This window comes from Melanaphis sacchari, unplaced genomic scaffold (genome assembly GCF_002803265.2).
Source record: "Melanaphis sacchari strain LSU unplaced genomic scaffold, SCAv2.0 Contig174_pilon_pilon, whole genome shotgun sequence".
Lineage (NCBI taxonomy): Eukaryota > Metazoa > Arthropoda > Insecta > Hemiptera > Aphididae > Melanaphis > Melanaphis sacchari.
This window is the reverse complement of record NW_020270814.1, coordinates 72,243-92,061: the sequence shown is the minus strand read 5'-3', so window position 1 is coordinate 92,061 and position 19,819 is coordinate 72,243. Positions and strand designations below refer to the sequence as shown.

At 24.6% G+C, this 19,819-nt stretch overlaps 2 protein-coding genes across 3 annotated transcripts; both read left to right on the top strand.

The window, feature by feature from the left end:
- Positions 1–5: 5 nt before the first annotated feature.
- On the top strand, positions 6–703 carry LOC112592434 (the record flags this gene model as incomplete). Its single annotated transcript, XM_025336488.1, has 1 exon — positions 6–703. A coding segment is annotated over one exon (645 nt), but the record flags the coding sequence as incomplete, so codon positions are not given.
- Positions 704–759: 56 nt separating this feature from the next.
- LOC112592399 (E3 ubiquitin-protein ligase Nedd-4) lies at positions 760–19,250 on the top strand. Of its 2 annotated transcripts, none has more exons than XM_025336427.1 (17): positions 760–1,224; positions 11,191–11,264; positions 11,349–11,430; positions 11,669–11,707; positions 12,702–12,862; positions 12,946–13,093; positions 13,151–13,284; positions 13,527–13,647; positions 14,793–14,918; positions 15,085–15,406; positions 15,972–16,030; positions 16,103–16,168; positions 16,368–16,719; positions 16,794–17,034; positions 17,162–17,390; positions 18,405–18,574; positions 18,646–19,250. In XM_025336427.1, exons 1-17 carry the CDS (start codon positions 1,015–1,017, stop codon positions 18,746–18,748), a joined length of 2,637 nt encoding a protein of 878 aa, XP_025192212.1. In that variant the 5' UTR covers positions 760–1,014; the 3' UTR covers positions 18,749–19,250. The 2 variants fall into 2 exon arrangements, with proteins under 2 accessions (XP_025192212.1, XP_025192213.1); XM_025336428.1 differs by lacking the exon at positions 760–1,224 and adding an exon at positions 8,430–8,615 and having other exon boundaries at positions 18,646–19,247.
- The last annotated feature ends 569 nt before the right edge of the window (positions 19,251–19,819 follow it).

The following is a 19,819-nucleotide window of genomic DNA, read 5'->3' as shown; positions in this document are numbered from 1 at the left end:
ATTTGGTAGAAGATACATTTTGGAGAAAACTTTATCCGTTTTTGTATATTCACATTCCTTGTTCTTTACCATTTTCTACGTACTTTTGTCGAGGTTATGGATCAAAAAAGATTGAAAATTTTGTTTTGTCTTCTTTGGATGCCTGGTATAATTTATCAAAACTAAATTATCAACCATCTGTTCCATTATGTTTACTAGATGGTAACTTTCCTTGTATTTCTTATATTGACGGTGAAGCAGTTTTAGGTGGCGGTTGCTTTAGATTAAATGGTAACAATGAAAATACTTCTTATCATAGGATATTTGTTTGTCATTTTGAAATTAAATCAACATTATACTTTGAAATCACTGTTAAAGCATTAAAGCCTTACGACTCCCACAAAATATTTTTGAGTGCATTAGATCCATATGGAATGCCATATAAAATGGAGTTTGGTATTCAGGGGGATAATAATATGTTTTTCAATAATTGTGATGACTATAGCTGTATTATTCCTGATTCCAAAATATATAATTTGACATTAGAAAATGGATGGTTACTACATAAATTAAAATGTGAAATGGTTGGGATAATAGTAGAAGTTGCTATTGAAACTGAAGAACCCTTACTGATTGGTCATCTATTTATCAATGATGGCAGTAACTTATAATAACATTGATTTATATTGTTGAAAAATTTTCTATATTCATTTTTTTTTGTTTGTTACAAGAAAAATTGTTTTTTACTTAATATATTTTATTTTGATTTTTTTACTTACCTTATTGTCAAAATAAAACAAAAATGTAATCATTAATATTAGTGCTTTTAAGGTTTAATATACATACACAAAGATAAAACACCAATAACCAATTGAAACATTAAGATTAGATAGCTCATTTTACTATGTCAGATAAGCCTAATTGTTCAGTATTATAGGTGTCAATTTTTTGTTAAACATTAATAAAACAGTTTTGTTTTAATTATTTACTAGAATTTTTTTTTTTTTACACCTACCTATTTATATATTTTTAAAAATGAATAATAATACTATATCAAGTTCAAGTTCAAATTTTCTTCAAGTTCCTTCTACTGATGAAAATGCACCTCCATCAAGAAGGAGATTTGCTGGTATTATACCGATACGACGGCATTCAACAGGAAGTAGACATACTGGTACTTCTCCAGAACCACTTAGAAGACCTACAAGAAAATCAACCATTATTCCACCAGTTGGACTTACTACGGTAAACTTGTTGAAGTAAAAACTAAATAATTTCTTGATATTTATCAAAAACCTTTATTTAACATTTTTAATGTATATTATGTACCAGATCATGGATTTATTTGATTTCTCAACTTTTATAATATGTTAATATACCACAGGTGAACTGAGTAATATACTATAAATTTTAGGGTCTGAAATGTAATTTGATAATTAAAATATTTTTCTTAGAAGTTAATTAATGCTTAATTAAATGTTATAAATAACCCATACATTTTTTTATAATTATGCAGTACAATACATTTTGAGTTTTAGTATTATATAATAAAATAAATATAAATGATAGTTGAAATTGCATAATATTTCTAATGTTTTCATTATTCTTAAGTAAGTTAATATTAGAAACTTCTAAAACTATATATTTAGGTACTTAAAATACATTAATAATTAAATTTTTTAAATGTCTTAAATTTGTTACTTTGGAATAAATTGAAACATTCTTTAAAGAAAAAAAGATATATTATAGTTGTCATTTTACTTAAATTATAATTTAAAAAAAAAATTAACTGATACCTGTATATTATGATTACTTAGTTATATATACAATTCTACTTTCTAATTTAAAAACTAGTAATATATATCTTAAGAGCTGAAGCCTGGAGTTGATGTAGGTACTTATGAAAGCATTTAGATTTATTATTATTATTATTGGTGTTGTTGTTACTTAGGTAGTCCAAACACAATATTTAGATATTAGTTAAAATTAATGTGTATGTATGAAAATACACAGAAATAATTAAAAATAAAAAAGTAAGCAAAACGTTTCAGTCACAGTTACTTCTCAGTTTGATAAAGATTACATGTGATATGAAAGTTATCCATCTGTCAGCGATCATCCATTAAAAAGCTATATTTATAGTCATTCACATAGGTATTCAATTTTTGAATTAACTTGTTATAGTGAATTTACGATTAATTATATTATTATTAGACTAGGTACCTATGTACAAAAATGCAGCGTTTCAATAATACTGAGAATTCATTTAAAATCCAGGACCTGTAGGTTCTAAGCATTAGAGTGATTATTTTTAACGGTTAGGTATTATATTATTTTAAATTTTAACTATTGTACCTAAAATTATACGTCTACACATCCATTTATAGAGATTAATACTATACATATTATAAACACTAAAATATATTATTTAAAGCTAGGTATGTTTAAAATTAAATAGGTACTATGCATAACATAACTCAATGTCAACTGGCCAACATTAATTGCTTGTTTATAATTTTATACGAATAATAATGTTGTGATGTTCATCTTGCTAAAGTTGATAATTTTTATATTATTAAAATATACGTGAAGTACAATGTTTCATCAATATAAAATTAAATAATATGAAAAAAAAAATATCAGTTATGACTTATAACGTAAAATTATATTATAATTTAATGTTGTTTAAAAATGTGCTATGAAATATTTATAATTTAATAAGTATTTGAATAAAAATTATATTAAGTTTTCTAAATATAAAAATTTTAATTGCACGAATAAATCAATACAAAATAAGTACAATTTAGAAATAATAGATAATTAACTGAAAATAAATGCAATCAGGTGTAATTAAAAAATGCTATTTATAAAAGCATAATAATATAACTTGTATTTATATAAATAATTTTTTTTTTTATTACACAGTTATTCTAAATCTTTTAATACCGCTAATATACGCCTATATAACTTAAAATCATATACCTACTAGATAAGTACCTATGTACGTAAGTACCTATTTACTCTGTGGTCTTAATTGCGATAATTTTTATTATGTGATAATCATAATTATTAGTATATACCTAATATAATATAATGGTATACGTATTTTCTTTAATAAGCAATAACTATATAAATGCTACCTTGTCATTAATAAGTAATATGTCATACATATATATTAATAAAATTTAGCTTTAAATTAAAAAAATTGAATAATATCAAATTATAAAATTTTAAAAAATCAAAATAGCATTAACATACTAAGTGTTGTATAAAATTCTTAAAAAAAATTGATGTATATTGACATCTTTACTTTTGATTTTACTTGTAGTATATAAAGTTTTTGAATTTTAAATCTGAAGTCGATAATTTTGTAAATAATACTTTATTTTGATTTGGGAATAGAAACTGATTCATTGATGTCAAGTTTATGAAATTAATTTGGTAGTTTTGAAGGTTATTCTTAAAATATGATTATATTATACTACAACAGTTGGGAACAGAGGATTTACCAGGCACGCTTACGAAATTCTTATTTTTTGGATTTTTAAATTGATACCTAGATACTTAGAACCATGTTCTGTTGTTAAATTTGTATTGATACAGAATTTCCTGTTTTTTTTTTTTTTTTAATAAGAACCAATTTTTTTTACTGTAAATAGTTAAGTAGATTATATTTCTTAAAAACATTTGGCGTTTGTAAATTACAATTCAACGTAGATAGTAGTTGCTTATTCTAATTTATTAAAATATTTAAACGTATAAAGTAATAAAGTCATAAAGATACAGTATATTATCTTATAGTATACTTTACGTCTATACCGGATGATTAATTTAATGTAAAATACTCATTATTACAAAAAATATTATTTTTACTTTTTTAATGAGAATATGTTTTTTTAATTACTTATTTCAAAGTAGAATATTTTTTGGAGTATTTCGATGTATACAAATCCAATTTTGGATAAGTACTTAATGAGGTATAAGTATTAAAGTTTAAATGAAGAAAGTAAATTAGTAAAGGGCAGGAGCAGATCCAATGGAGACGAAGGGGTCCCTACAAATTAAATAAAAAAAGATATTATTGGGCCAAGTTTTTTGCTTTTTTTATCTGATGACCTTTTTTTTTTGCTGTCTAGGCATCCCTCTCCCTCATAGAGAATTTCTGGATCCGCCTTTGGTAAAGGGGTACCCTGAAAAATGTTGGTCTACTACTTCGATTTTCTAATCTTTAAATACTTTTAACTAATAATCTACTTGTCCGAAATTTAATTTCGATAGATTGCAATATTTCAAAATATAAAATTAAAAATTTATTTTGTAATTCAAAAAGATAAGAAACTTAAAAATTATTGAAAATGTTGTTTTCTAATGATTTAAGATTATTTAAGATATATATTTTTTAACTAATGGATTATACATTAAATGAATCACTCCAAGTATAGTTTCTATTATTACCAGGTCCGGATTAAGGTCTACAGTTCCCGAAAGCTGTAAACAATTTGGTGTCTCTATTTAAAATATATATTGTATACATTTTCTTAATTTATCAATCAATAACCTATCATTACTCTACTCGATACTTGGGTTTATTAGCCATGTATATGTTACGGTAAATGATGTTAAATGGAAATTAACGTTATTCACCGGTTATTAACGTTATTTACCAAATATACAGGTAATTATCGTTATAAACTGGATAATCACGTTAATGACCAAATACACAGGTAATTGATGTTATAAATCAGATAAGCGCATGAATCTCAAATACTACAATAATTTGAAAAATTATGTAAGTACCCAGATATTTTTAAAAATAGAATAAATGCATTATTATTTTTTATTTATTTTTACAAGTTTTACTCCCATGACATTTAATATAACATAATTTTTCAGCCCCAAGGTAAGCACAATGCTTATTATTATTACAACTAGTCTTGCAATGACAACGCTGGTACCTTCGAGGGCTCGCAACCGAATTATTACTAGCTACTTCCCTCAGTGTCAACTGTCTACCATCTGCTAATTTTATCACATTGTCCATGTCTAATAGATTTTATTTGCAAACAGCTATTTTTGGCATGTGAAATAATATTTAAGAAAACTATATTCCGTATTTATAAAATAATAAAACAAATTTTAATTTTAATAGTATATTTTTTCATTAAGAATTAACTTACAGAGTTTGTATAAATCATGTTCAACTTGAGTGACAACTAATAGTATATTTTGCATAGAATCACGAGCTCTATCAACGTTTGGTATAAATACACATACAGTTAAGCCTATTTCAAGCTGAGGAAACTTTTCTTTAGAAAATTTCATCATTTCCTCTCCTTGTTTTTCTAAATTTTTTTTTGAATTTTTACATGCAATACAAATATTTTCTTGACAATCATCAAAAAAATATTTAAAATAATTTTCAAATATTTATATTTTAGTTTTATTTTTGTTATATTTAAAATTCGGAAATTTATCGTTAAATAATTAAAGAATATTTAAGTACCAAGTTCCGAATTTTTTTCTGCGATTTCTATGATTTAATTTCCGATTTTGTCTTCTTTGATGATTGGTTCTTTGGTTATTTTTTTAAATCTTCCGCAATAACCTCTTTTATTTTATAATCAGATCAAAATTTCCCAAATCATACGGTTATTAACGTTATTCACTAGAAAATAACGATAATTCCCACATTCGTAGGTAAATAACGTTAATAACCGGTGAATAACGTTAATTTCTGATATAACATCATTTACCGTAACATATATATGTAAAAACTAGTAAAAACATAAAATCAAACAAAATTTATTTTTGATATTTAAAAAATAACCGTATTATAAAAAAAATAATGAACCATTATTTATAGGTACTTTTTTTTTTCTTTTTTGCTTTTTTGTAGGTAATTTAGTTTAAACTGTTAAAAGTATTATTAAAGTCTAATTTTTCGACCAATTCTTGCTTCAATGCTAAATATTGCTAATGCATTCATCATTCAGCCTTCCCTCCTTCGTGGTTAACCAATAACTTCAAATAAGATTTTACTTTTTAAGAACGGAAAAAGCCCTCTTGTTTAAGCAGTTTGAAATTACTGTACTAAGATACATATGAATAACTATTTCTAAATTTGGAAACATACACTGTAGTTCTTTGGTTTTGATGTACTTATATACAGAGAGAACAGATTTTACACCTTTATTCGTGGAAATTAATTTTGAAAAAATAAATAAACTCATTTATAAGTAATAACTTGAGTTTTCAACAACATCATCAATACAATATTTTGCCAACGTTTCACTTGTATTTCTTTACAACCACAAAACTCGGTTTAAAATACCAATATTTCCGTAATCAATTTCACATTCCCGAACAAATCTGCCAAGTTCTAAGTCCAAACCTACTTGATGTAACGATGTAAGAAACCTAATTTTATTTCTAAACAAATCTGAATTACATAATTTAGTATAGAATCTATATTTTGTTAAAAATATTAAAATGTAAATACTATAAATGTGTATATATTAATGACCTAGCTGTCAATGTAATTTCGATCAATAAAAAAAAAGATAACTATCAACTAGGTGTTTTATAATTTATACAATGTGGGTACTGGGTATACATCCATAAATATTTGATATTTTTCATAAGCTTGTCTTCTCGAATATGTTTATATTTAAGAGTATCAATAAATCAATGATCGCATAATTTGCATATCTAATCCTGTGATTTATGGGAGATAACAATTTAAAACGCGTTTGTCAATAATTAAAAAGAATATCAAATGACAAAATGCATTGATTTTTACTATTTCAAATTTCCAATATTTTAATGAAAATAACATCAGGATAGTATGCAGTGCCCCTAAATCTGTGGTTATATAGGCTCCTTCAGTCTACTCTACTTACGCCTTAATCCGGGTCTGGTTACTATGTATAAATTATCATAAATCCTTACCCTTCAAATCTCCATTAGTCCATTGCATTAAAATTATTTTACATATCTCTGGATAATAAATTTATTGTACTCCTTATAATTTTTAAAAAACTATAGAATATCAATAGATTAAATTAATTACTATAGTTTTTATACTTGTCATATTCCCAAAAAAATTTTCAACTTTTTATATTTTGTATAGGCAAAAACTTAATGCTGTATAGTGTAGGTACCCGTACCTATACAGTAGGCGTTGAATATATTTCGTCAATGAGTAAATCATTGTAATGTAGGAATCTACTTATGAGTTAAATTTAAATTTAATAAATCATTTAATATGAAAAACGATTTAGAGCGAAGGCAGAATGTCAGTCTATGTATTACTATAAACAGTATAAACACCTATATTTGATGGTGTATTTGTATTGATATTAAAGTAATTTATTTTATTAATAGTAATATACTAGACTTACATTGAATTAATTTTTATCGAAAACATTGCATTTAACAATTTCATTGTATGTATAAAAAAATAATAGTACCTTCTACAATAGTAAAATAATATAATTAAAAGTTTCAAGTACCTATCCATTAAAAATATTTTTGAAGTATGATAAAATAACTAAAATTGTTATTATTCGTTGAAATATCTAATTTTAACCAAATTTGTAATTTAAAATGTCTAAAAAATATCCGAGTTTATTTCATTTTTAGATTTTTTGGTTACACGATTAACCATTTACTTTCAAAGAACCTTGTAAAATACATTTTTAAATTTTAGGTATGAATATTTATTAAAATTTTTATTAAACAACAAAATAATTTTGAATTTCTAACTTTTTTTTTCGTGTTTAACCGACGGCAGAGGAGGGTCTGTTTGAACAATATCTACTACTTCTCTGTTATTATCGTTTATTGCTGAATAAAAAAATTCTTACTTTAAAATATGTTCATGAGATATATTTTTTACTTTGAAATTTTAAAGTATTTCAATAATTAAACCACCTTCAATCAAAGTATTTTTGCAGCTTCTAAAATTGATGTCAGATAGAATGAAAAAACAAGTTTCATTGTAAAATAAAGTATTAGCATAGGCACATTTTGAATATGAGTAACAAAGGTGTGTAAATTTAAATTTAATATATTTTTTTTTTATATTTAATGTTAAATAATTACAAAACTGTATGGGCCACAGACCACAGGTACGATAAAATTAAAATCTAACCTGTTTTATACATAGACAACAGTCTATTCAACTACCCCTAAAACTGGTTTTGATTATAATTATTTTATACATAATATGCATATTATCTACATTGATAATAAGTTATTAAACATTAAAATAAATCGTCATTCTTTTTTTGCAATTATTTTCGTGCAAGGTACAACCTTAGATGGATCATGCATACTAGACAGATGAATAATACAATATTTTGAGTCGATGATTTGAAGAGACTGGAAAACATATGGTGACCCTCGTCCAATGGTCATTGTCCAGTGTTTTTTTATATCAGGCTATCATAAATTTTACTTTACTCTTTAAATTGTCACATACTCACATATTTCTGTAAAATAATAGTCATAGGATAATTATAGTTGTTAATTGCAAATATGTGTCAATATATCAATAACAATTTATACCAGTGATTTTAGGGCGATCTTAAAATATTAGGTTGTACCGATATTGGAAAATGGAATCAACACTAACCGTGAGTTTTTTTTTTATTGAAAATATTATTGTTTAAATGTATGCAAGTATACAACATTATTTAAAATGTAGTTGATCATCAATCATAAATTATAATATTTATCTACCGCCCTCTTCAAAAAATATAATTAACAAAAAATGAATCCAAATCATAATAGTTTTTTATTAATTTAATGTTTAAGAATCTACATGAATTATATATTGATCAGCCAGAGAAATGTATTAATTAAAATAGATCAATGTTTGCAAATAATGTATGATATCCATACTTGTTTAATTTAATTACCTTTAAGTAATTCTTTGTATTTATTTACTATTGCAATCTCATAGACCTATTTTAGAATGAATATAAATAGTATTTTAAATTGTAATTTAATATTGTGGATTTTTTGTTTAAGGAGACCAAGTTATTTTTTATGAATTTTACGTATTTCTTATAGATGTGTTCACTATTACATCAGTGATTTTAATATATCTTTATTCGTTTTAAATAACCTATTTTGGATAATTATTAAGATTCATAGGCATAGTTACTGGAGAGGGGCTTAGCCCCCAGTTTGAAAATAGCCTCCCCATAATGCAGACTAAGCCCTCCATGGACCGGTACATGTCTATCCCTAGGAAGAGTACAGCCTCCCCCCCCAAAAATACATTTGATCACCTTATGCATTTCAGCATATGTTAAGATCATACAGTAAACTGCTATTGTATTGATACTATATAACTTGGTGCCTTCTAATTTATTATTCAAAATTCATAATATACAAACATTTAAGTACTAACTACTGTTCATTAACTATAATGGAATGTGTACCTATATAATGCTATAAATGTGAGAAACATAAAAATTATGTGTATATATTAAAAATGAATCGTGAGAAACAAACCTATACTAGGTTACATGTGGTAATAGAATTGTTTATTCTTCTTTGTATTATTAAATACTTAAGTTTTTAGAATAAATATAATGGAGGTCATTACTTGATTTTAAGCATAAACAAACTATGTTATAATGGTTAGTTATTATATGTATATTGTACGTGGTTAAATATATTGGTAAATCCAAGTTTAAATTAAGCACTAATATCCACAAAAAAGATCCAACATCAAAATATTACGGTAGCCATGTAGTAACTAATAATTAGGTAAATTTGAAAAAAAATTTATGGTATGAAAAAACACTCTTAGGTTTTCTGTTTTTTTTTTTTTTTTTTTAACAATTATTAAGAAATTATATAATAACAAGATTTTATATTTTAATATACGCAGGGTTTTCCAAATTCTGTGTATAAAATGGAGAAAATCTGTGTAACAACCTATTTAATTCTCATCTTATTGTTACTCAATATCTGGAAGATCCTAAATTCTGTATATGAATTGTAGAAATTAAATCATCATTATTATTTATCTATTTATGCATAAAAAACTTAAGTCTGCAAGTTTCAAATATTAATAAATGTAGTGATCTGATAATAGAAAAGGTGAAAAATAAATATTAATTTATGGGTTGGTATGCACTACTATTCCTAAATTAAAATTATTTTATGATATACAATTGTGGATGAGTAAGATACTTGAAAAAACTATCTAGATACAAAATACAAGAAAATACATTCAACATTTTTGAGTCTAAATTTCTTAGTTATATCTTGGATTAGAAATAATGCCCCATTTGTACATAAGGTGCCCGCATTTCCTATGTCTTTATTAAAATTCAGCTTAAAGTAGGTTATTTCTTCTAAAGGAGGTTATGACTCGTAAAAACATAAAGCCTTAAATAAAAATTTGTCTTTCTAGTATCCTTTAACATTGATTATATTAAGTTAATAAGTTATTTTATTAGTTAGATTATTTAGATGATTATTAAATGGGAATGTATTGCTGAGGGTGAGATTTATATATATTTTAGGATAGGCTTTAACTCAAGTCTTCTGAAAGTAATTTTCAAATTGTAATTGGCAAACTTGTTATCATGATGAAAATTTGTAATTTTTATTTTAATAAGATTTGGAGTAAGTCTACACCCTTTATAGTTTGTAGGTGAGAGTTAAAATAATTGAGTAATTAAGTTAGATGGTTAAATGAAATTTTGCTTTGAGGAACTCATATAGTTTTTGAATCTGTACTTAATGTGAAATGATTATTTCTGCTACTAATTAATAAAGTAGGTATGTGATTCTTTGGTAGGAAAATAGTATGAAATATATTATGTGGTTGTGTTTTATTAATATAACTATTTATCAGTTTTCAACAAGGAATATGTTTCATACATTGATTACTTGTCTTTGTCAATTATGAGTAATTATGTAAAGTGTGAATGACCAATTCTATATTCAATTTCTCAAGTGACTGACTTTCTTATGTAAACGACACTACCCATACGTTATTTAATTGTATCATTCACTGATCTCTATAATGTCTAACATAATTTTTATTATAAATCTAAATTAATTTATAGCTATATTAAGTATTGTTATGTAGAGTTCTTTATGACGTTTTATAAAAATATTATTAATAAAATAAATAATGTATTTAAAATATGAGTAATATCAAACAATGAATTATCAATATTTTAGAATCAAGATCCACTTCTGAGATTAAGAGTGGTTGCTGGTCATTCACTTGCAAAGAAAGATATATTTGGTGCAAGGTAAGCTATATATTTTATATTTTATAGTTGTTAAATTAAATATTATTTTTTATTTATTTAAATTTTTCATTTTTTTTTTTTAAGTGATCCTTATGTAAGAATTGAATTGAACACTATTGTTGGAAATGTAACTATAGACTCAGTTTTAACTAAAACTAAAAAAAAGGTAAATAATATATATTATTATTTGTTTATTGATTTCTGAATATTGTATTATGAATCTAAATGTTAAAGTAAATTAAGGTTTAAGATCTAAACTAAACTTATAGGTATTTTTCTGTTAAACAAAAATGGCTTTAAAGACGTTATATTACCTAATTATCATAGATTTCCTAGTTTGGTTGTTAATATATTTTTATTAGTAGGACATTATTTTGAAAAATAACATATATTTTAATTTTTAGACCTTAAATCCAGTTTGGAATGAAGAATTTGTCTTTCGGGTAAGTAAATTATTTGATATAAATATAAATGTTAATGCAGTTAATATATTATTTTCAGTAGATTACAACAGAGTAAATCAGAGGTTTCCAAACTGTGCGCCGTGGCTGCCTACTATGTTATCTGTTCTAAAAATAAACAACAATATTTTATCTATTTTATTTAAAAAAGGTTGTACATTTTATTAAGGGCACTATAAGCTAACTTCAGTTCTAAAAGAGCGCCACGAGTAAGAAAAGTTTGGAAACCTCTGGAGTAAATTATAACTAGTAACTACACTAATTTTAAATTATGCTTCAGTATTATTTTGAATGATTTAAGAGTGATTGGATTGTGTTTAGCTTCTATATATATTTATAAAATAATTTAAAATAACTAATGCCGATTGTATGAATAATTACAAAAAATTTAATAAATCAATAGTGAGCTTATAAACATCCCTTAAATGTAACCTATGATTGGTCCATTAAATTAATTAAGCATAAGCTTAATAAAAAAATGTATTCTATTTAATCAAGGAAAATTTCTACGTTTTGCAATGGACTAGTTATTCTGAACCCACATGAACTACTGGTTTAAAAAACTAATATGCACAATATTTTTATTAACTTTATATTAAAACTTATATGTATTAAATTAATTTTTAGTTTATAAATTAAATTAAATTTAGTGTAGTTTATTTTCCTCATACTTAAATAGTTTATTTTAGTTATGTTTAATATAGAATATAGAACTATGATATGTACATTGTATATCTACAAATTAAACAATATTATATGAATAGTACATTTTTGAATCGATTGCTGTGTTAGTAAAAATATAAACTGTTGTTTGGAGATTTTTTATCCAAGCTATTCAAATGTATGGTATTAGACAATATTTAAAATAGTATTAATTGCCTTTAAGTATCATAGTGGTTTTTATTTTTAAATTATCACAGTAAATATTTTTACAAAATAGAAGTTGATAATATCTTACTTTATCGGTATTTTTCAGGTCCGTCCTCATGAACATAAATTAGTTTTACAAGTATTTGATGAAAATCGTCTCACAAGAGATGATTTCCTAGGAATGGTTGAAGTACCATTAAATAATGTTCCAAAAGAAATAATTGGCAGAAATATATGCAGTCTTCAATATGTATTAAAACCTAGAAGGTTTGTTGAGTTTAACTTTACCATAGGAATTTTAATTTAAACTATTTTAATTTTAATTTAAATATTTATCACATTTTTATTAGTGCAAGATCAAGAGTAAAAGGTTATCTTGAGTTATATCTGGCTTACGTTCCAGAACATGAACCCGGAACTTCTGGTCGTTTGTCTGCAGATGGCGAATGGGAAATGATTGAAAATGCTGAAATTTTAAACATTTCACACTCACCTTCTGTAAGAAATCAATTAAATATATTTGTGTTCTATCAATAATTTAATATATTTATTTAGTCTTATACACCAAATGTTATTGAGCCTCAAGGAGTTTTACCTTCTGGATGGGAAGAACGACAAGATGCCAATGGGAGAACTTATTACGTAAATCATTTAGCTAGATCTACTCAGTGGGAAAGACCTACAATAACGTGAGTTTAATATTGAAAATATGTGTAGAATATTAGAATGATTGTTTTAGTTTTTAATATGTTTCATGATGACAGATTTACAAGGTCTGTTTTCTTACCATAAAAGTTTACTTTAAAATGATATAATTTTTGTTAATTAGTTTTGTATTCAGTATTTTAAATATTGTAAAAATATAACTTTTTTTTAATTTAGCGTTCTATGAGTATGAATGATGTATAGTTAGCTTTTTTCATTATTTTAGGGATCTACCAGATGCAAATACAATTCAAAACTTGGCATTAGCAGCCACGGAATTTGAAAGAAGATATCATATCAGTGTAGATACTCCAGAAACTGATAAAGGTGATCCTACTCGAAAAAAGGTAAAAGTTATTGTCAGTGTCATTATTTACAAAATATATTTATTTTTTAAGTTAAGTAGCATGTTATCTCATCTGTATTTTTTGAATGTAAATATAATAATAACTTATTGTACAAAAAATACAAAATATTGAATCAAGGTGTTAGGAACTCGCCTTATCTTAATGCTTAAGATAGTAATGTATATTATTATTATAAATTTCTAAACCATAAGACTGAATTTTTTTTAAACTTATTAGCTGTTTTCATCTATTGATGAAAAAAAGTACTGAGAAAAAACCTGTTCATGTAATGATTAATGTTAAACTAAATTTTGGGATTTATTTCAATTTTTTTTTTGAACAGAGATGGTACACTGATGTCCTGTGTACTTTTTTTTTACCCTTATTATATTTTTAAATTTATACAATTTCTGTAGTGTTTTTCTGTATTTTATTTTATTATGTTTTTTAACATTAAAACATGTATTTAAATAAATATAAAAAGTAAATGTTAAATGTTATTAATCTTATTTTTTTTTTTTTACTCTGGTTTACTTAATTTAAAAATTTTATGAATTGGCCTTCTAGTTATTTTGAGTTGCCTATCCTTTATGTAAAATAATATGTTTACCCCAGATCATATGATAATTAAAATTATTAGGAGCCCTTAACAAAAAAAAAATAAAAAAAAACTTAACTCACACAATTCTCATTATAACATAAAACATGATTGTTTAAATTATTTAAAATCTATTCACAAAAGTTTATAAATTAAAGGTATTATTAATACATAAATAACTTTATTTAATTTGTATAATTTCAATTTTGACATGGTGTGGCATCAGTAGTGGTTGGCCTCAGTTAATAATGAGGTTAAGCATTGATTAGTATCACTAGCTCTCGGATCGGTGACCACCTGGGTTCTTAGTGACACATCCATGGTACATCCATGGCACACACATTAACATACATGTTCTAACCCTACAAAACAAACCCTATATAAAAAACTTACTGTTCTTATCAACATCTAATGGTCTTATTGCTGGGCTTTTAAAATAAGATCAATAAAAAAAAAATTCTGTTTTAAATAACTAATAGTATATATTTATCTTTGTATTTAAAATGCATGCTACTACATTACCATTGTATATATTGCATGTTAAAAGGCTGTTCAAAGTGATGCAGATGATGAGAGTGATGAAGGATATGGAGAGTCTGATCCACTTACTAACATTGACCGTCGACTTTCCAGTATATCAGCAACAGCCGATCAAAATCCTGATCAGAATCAGGTATGCCTAATGTATAGTTGTATTTCAATATTGATTGAACATTAGGGAAATAACACTTTTTTAAACGGTCTATATAATATTGTATTATATTAAATTAATTTACATTTATATCATTATTTTTAGCAAATTTCATAATGCTAAATCTATATTTGCATAAATATTTTAGAATGATCAGGTTGATTCAAATGAACAAAGTAGTACCACTGTAGTTCAAGAAGATGTTCCTGAAGGATCTGATGGTTTGCCAAAAGGATGGTCTATGCAAGTTGCTCCCAATGGTCGAACTTTTTTTATTGATCATAATACAAGAGCTACAACTTGGGTTGATCCTAGAACAGGTAGAGCAAGTTCTATGCCTAATCAAATCCAACCACCAGCAGCTGATCGTGTTGTATCTACATCAGCTTACAATGACGAATTAGAACCATTACCAGAAGGATGGGAAGAAAGAGTTCATGCGGATGGAAGAATATTTTTTATTGATCATAGTAAGAACACTATTTTTAAATTTAAACTTAAAAATTTATTTCTGGTTTAGACAAGGAATATTTAGGGGATTACTGTATTTATTTTTTGTTGTGTATACGGCTTTATGAAAAGATGGTTTTTATGTCACTGAAAATTAAGTTTAAATCTTTGTAAAGTTTATTTATTGATTTATACTTCTAATGTTTAGAAAATGATTGAAGATATTTTCCATAAAAATTTTTTTAAATACAATGATTTTGTTTAATTATTGTATGAGATGACTGCTAATGTGCAAATTGCTGACAATATATTTTTTTAATATGATTATTAGTATAAGATTTATTAAATAGGTTATTGTATCTTCAAAATTTCTTTAGATTGGTATAATTTTTAAGAAAATATGATACTTTTTAGTTCTTACTAGACCTAGGCACTTTAGATCACTTAAAATAATCAAAAATGTTTTTGCATCATTTAAAATTATTTCAATCAATTACATATAATCTGATGTTTTTATGCAAATACTTTAGATAGTAATTTTATTAATTTTAATTTAAAATAATTTATTCTAATACTTTTATTTAGATACGAGAACAACTCAATGGGAAGATCCTAGATTAAATAATCCTAAGATCGCTGGTCCTGTAAGTTTTATTTTACTTCATTTTATTATGTATATTTCAGCAAATAAAATTATACAATTTAAATATTTTTAGGCATTACCTTATTCTCGAGATTATAAAAGGAAGTATGAGTCTCTCAAAACAAGACTGAGTAAAATGGTAAGTTTAACTTAAGTCATTAGACAGATTTATTTAAATTCTGATAGTTTTGTTATAATAGATATAATAGATTATTTCACCATGAATTATATTTTGATATCTTGAATATTTTATAACTCAAATACTTTTTTTTTGTTTCTATTGATTTCAAGATATTAATATCAACATATATTTTATTAATCTATATCATAATTATTAGGCTCATGGGCCACCTGCCAAAATGGAGATTAAAGTACGACGATCAAATATACTCGAAGACTCATTCCGAATTATTAATTCTATGCATCCAGACAAATTAAGAGCAAAATTATGGGTTGAATTCGAACAAGAAGTTGGACTTGATTATGGAGGTCTAGCTAGAGAATGGTTTTTCTTGTTGTCTAAAGAGATGTTCAATCCATATTATGGCCTTTTTGAATACTCAGCTATGGATAATTATACATTACAAATAAATGCTATGTCAGGATTATGTAATGAAGAACATCTTCATTATTTCAAATTTATTGGAACTGTAGCTGGTATGGCTGTTTATCATGGCAAATTATTAGATGGTAATTATTACATAGATGCAATTGTTTTATACATATGATATTTAAAATAAATATTTATATATTTGATTTTATAGCATTCTTTATTCGGCCATTTTATAAAATGATGTTGGAAAAACCCATTGAATTGAAAGATATGGAAAGTGTAGATTCAGAATATTATAATTCACTTCTATGGATTAAAGAAAATGACCCTTCTGAATTAGATTTAACTTTTTCACTTGATGAAGATAGTCTGGGTCATACGTCTCATAGAGAATTGAAACCTGATGGTGCAAATATTCATCTAACTCAAGAAAATAAAGATGAATATATAAGGTAAGTTTATATACTGTATTTATTCAAATAAAAATGTTAAATGATATAAAAAAATCTAATATTATTTATATATACTGTTTAATAAAATCTATTAATTATTAATATGAAATTTGTTTATTACATTTAGTTTAGTGATTCAATGGAGATTTGTATCTCGTATACAGGAACAAATGAATGCTTTCCTACAGGGTTTTGGTTCCATAGTACCTTTAAGTTATATTAAAATATTTGATGAAAATGAAATGGAACTTTTAATGTGTGGTATTCAAAATATTGATGTTAAAGACTGGAAAGAAAATACTCATTACAAAGGAGATTATTCACCCAACAATATTGTCATTCAATGGTTTTGGAGGGTATGTACATTTGAACTAAATCATATATTTGTATGGAATCTTCTATAAAGATATGATATTATACTCATTATAAATATAAAATAATTAAATATTAAACATATCAAAGAAGATGTCTTGATTCGCAAATTTCATATGAAGATAAATAGGATAGTTTGTCAATTGCATTTGCTCGTAAATCAAAATTTTTCTCTGGTTGTTCTTTAGCATGAGGTGAAAGGTCTCAATTAATGACACCATTTTTAGAATGGAAAAGTATCACGATACACTCATAAAAAAAAAAATTCACCATTGATGTTAATATTTTTGGAATGTATAAGGATTAGCTAGTGGTTTACATGAAATTTGTAACATCTTTTTTTGTTACAATTGTTAATATTTGGTTTAAAGACATCAATATTATGATAAATGTCTGTCTAATCTAAACAATATAAAATGCTAAATCAAGCTTTTTTTAAATTATTTGTAATTCTAAAGACATACATGTTCTAAAGTCTTTTCCAACTAGAGATCAATATAATTAAGCAATATTCTTTTGTTCATATTGATCCATTATTACAAAAAAAATAATGTTTGAACTATTTTTTTATTATTTTTTCTAAACTTGATACATCCAATAGTTTTTTTCAAAACAATTTAGACAACTGTTTTATTTTTTTTAAAGATTTAATAAACAATATATTTTAATAATTTGAGTTTTCTCAAGAATTAATTTTTTGATGATTTATAATGTCTTCATGCTTAAATTAAAATATTATTATGTCAGTTTTTTTTCATTTATTTATATATGTATTATGTACTGTACCTATATTAATAATATTTACCCAGTCAATGAAAGGAGGCATAATATGTGTGATTTTTTTTTATAATATTTTGAAATTGGTTCTATAAAATCATTCATTACTAAACTAGTAGCCAAATAATTGTTGTAGTGAATATAAAATTGTATTGTTAATATAGTTAATTTTTTAGCATTGTGTAATAGTGTATAATAAATTATTCATACATTTTTTGTAGGGTGTTTTGTCATTCAATAATGAAATGAGATCAAGACTTTTGCAGTTTGTAACAGGTACATCTAGAGTTCCAATGAACGGATTCAAAGAGTTATATGGAAGTAATGGACCACAATTGTTTACAATTGAAAGATGGGGCACCAAAGAAAATTATCCCAGGGCACACACTTGGTAAGAAGCAAAATGATTTAATATTTCATTATTTTATATTATAGTTTCTTTAAAAATTTTTTTTTATATAGTTTTAATAGATTGGATCTTCCACCTTATGAAAGCTATCATGAACTGAGAAACAAACTAATTAAAGCAATTGAAGGCTCACAAGGTTTTGCTGGAGTAGATTAATGTAAATTCTGAACAGTATTTATAAATTACAGGAGTTACCTTCCTTACAAAAGTCTACCAAATGCAAATTTATGTTACAGTAACATTACCCCTCCAATGATCACATGTGATATGACTATAACACTAGAAATAAATATAAAACATTTTTAAATATTAATCATTCCAAAATGTAATATTAAAGAATTGTAATATTAGTATTATGTTTTAATATAACTGTTAGAACAACATTTCTAAGTCGCTTATTAGCGATGGCAATATATTTTTATAGATTTTTTTTATTATTAATGGGTTGAATTCATCATCAGGGTAGTTTAGAATAGCTATCAGTTGAATTTCTATAGTGTATATACATTTATAATTATTCATTTATCTGTGACTTACAAGTTACAATCACCAGTTTAATTATAAAGACTTATTTGCTAATGAAACCATAAGTTCTGTTATGTCATGTTTTTAAGATGTGAAATTTAAAAAACCAATATATTTCTGTATACAAAATCATTATTTTTATTTATTTTAAAACTAAAAAAAAAAAAAAAATAAATAATAAAATATTTTTAATTGTTGATAAATTACTGATTGGAATTTAGATAGAGGATCTGAACTTCTTGGCTTTTACATTTTATATTATTTTTCTCAGATTAGACTTATGAATTTTAATCGAACATATTTTAAATATTTAATATTAAGCCAAAGAAAGAAATACAAATATTAAATGGAAATTGTGATTTATAAATAGTTTTCAAATGGCAATTATTGTTTAAGAGATAAGTGTGTATTAATAGAATACAAAACTAGTCATCAGGACAATTTGCATTTTGCCAATATGATTATTTGAATCTTGTAACTCATTATGTTTATCTATACAGTATTCAAACAGTTAGTAACTTGTGTATTTAATATAGAAATTTTTAGTTGCATTGAATGGAGAAAACATTGTTAAGTTAAATCATATTTTTCCATTTTTTATCATAATTATTTTTTTTAAGATTGTGTACATGCGAATTTGAAAATTTTAGTGATCCTACGTTTATCAATATGTAATAGTGTTTTATAAAATTATTGTTATTA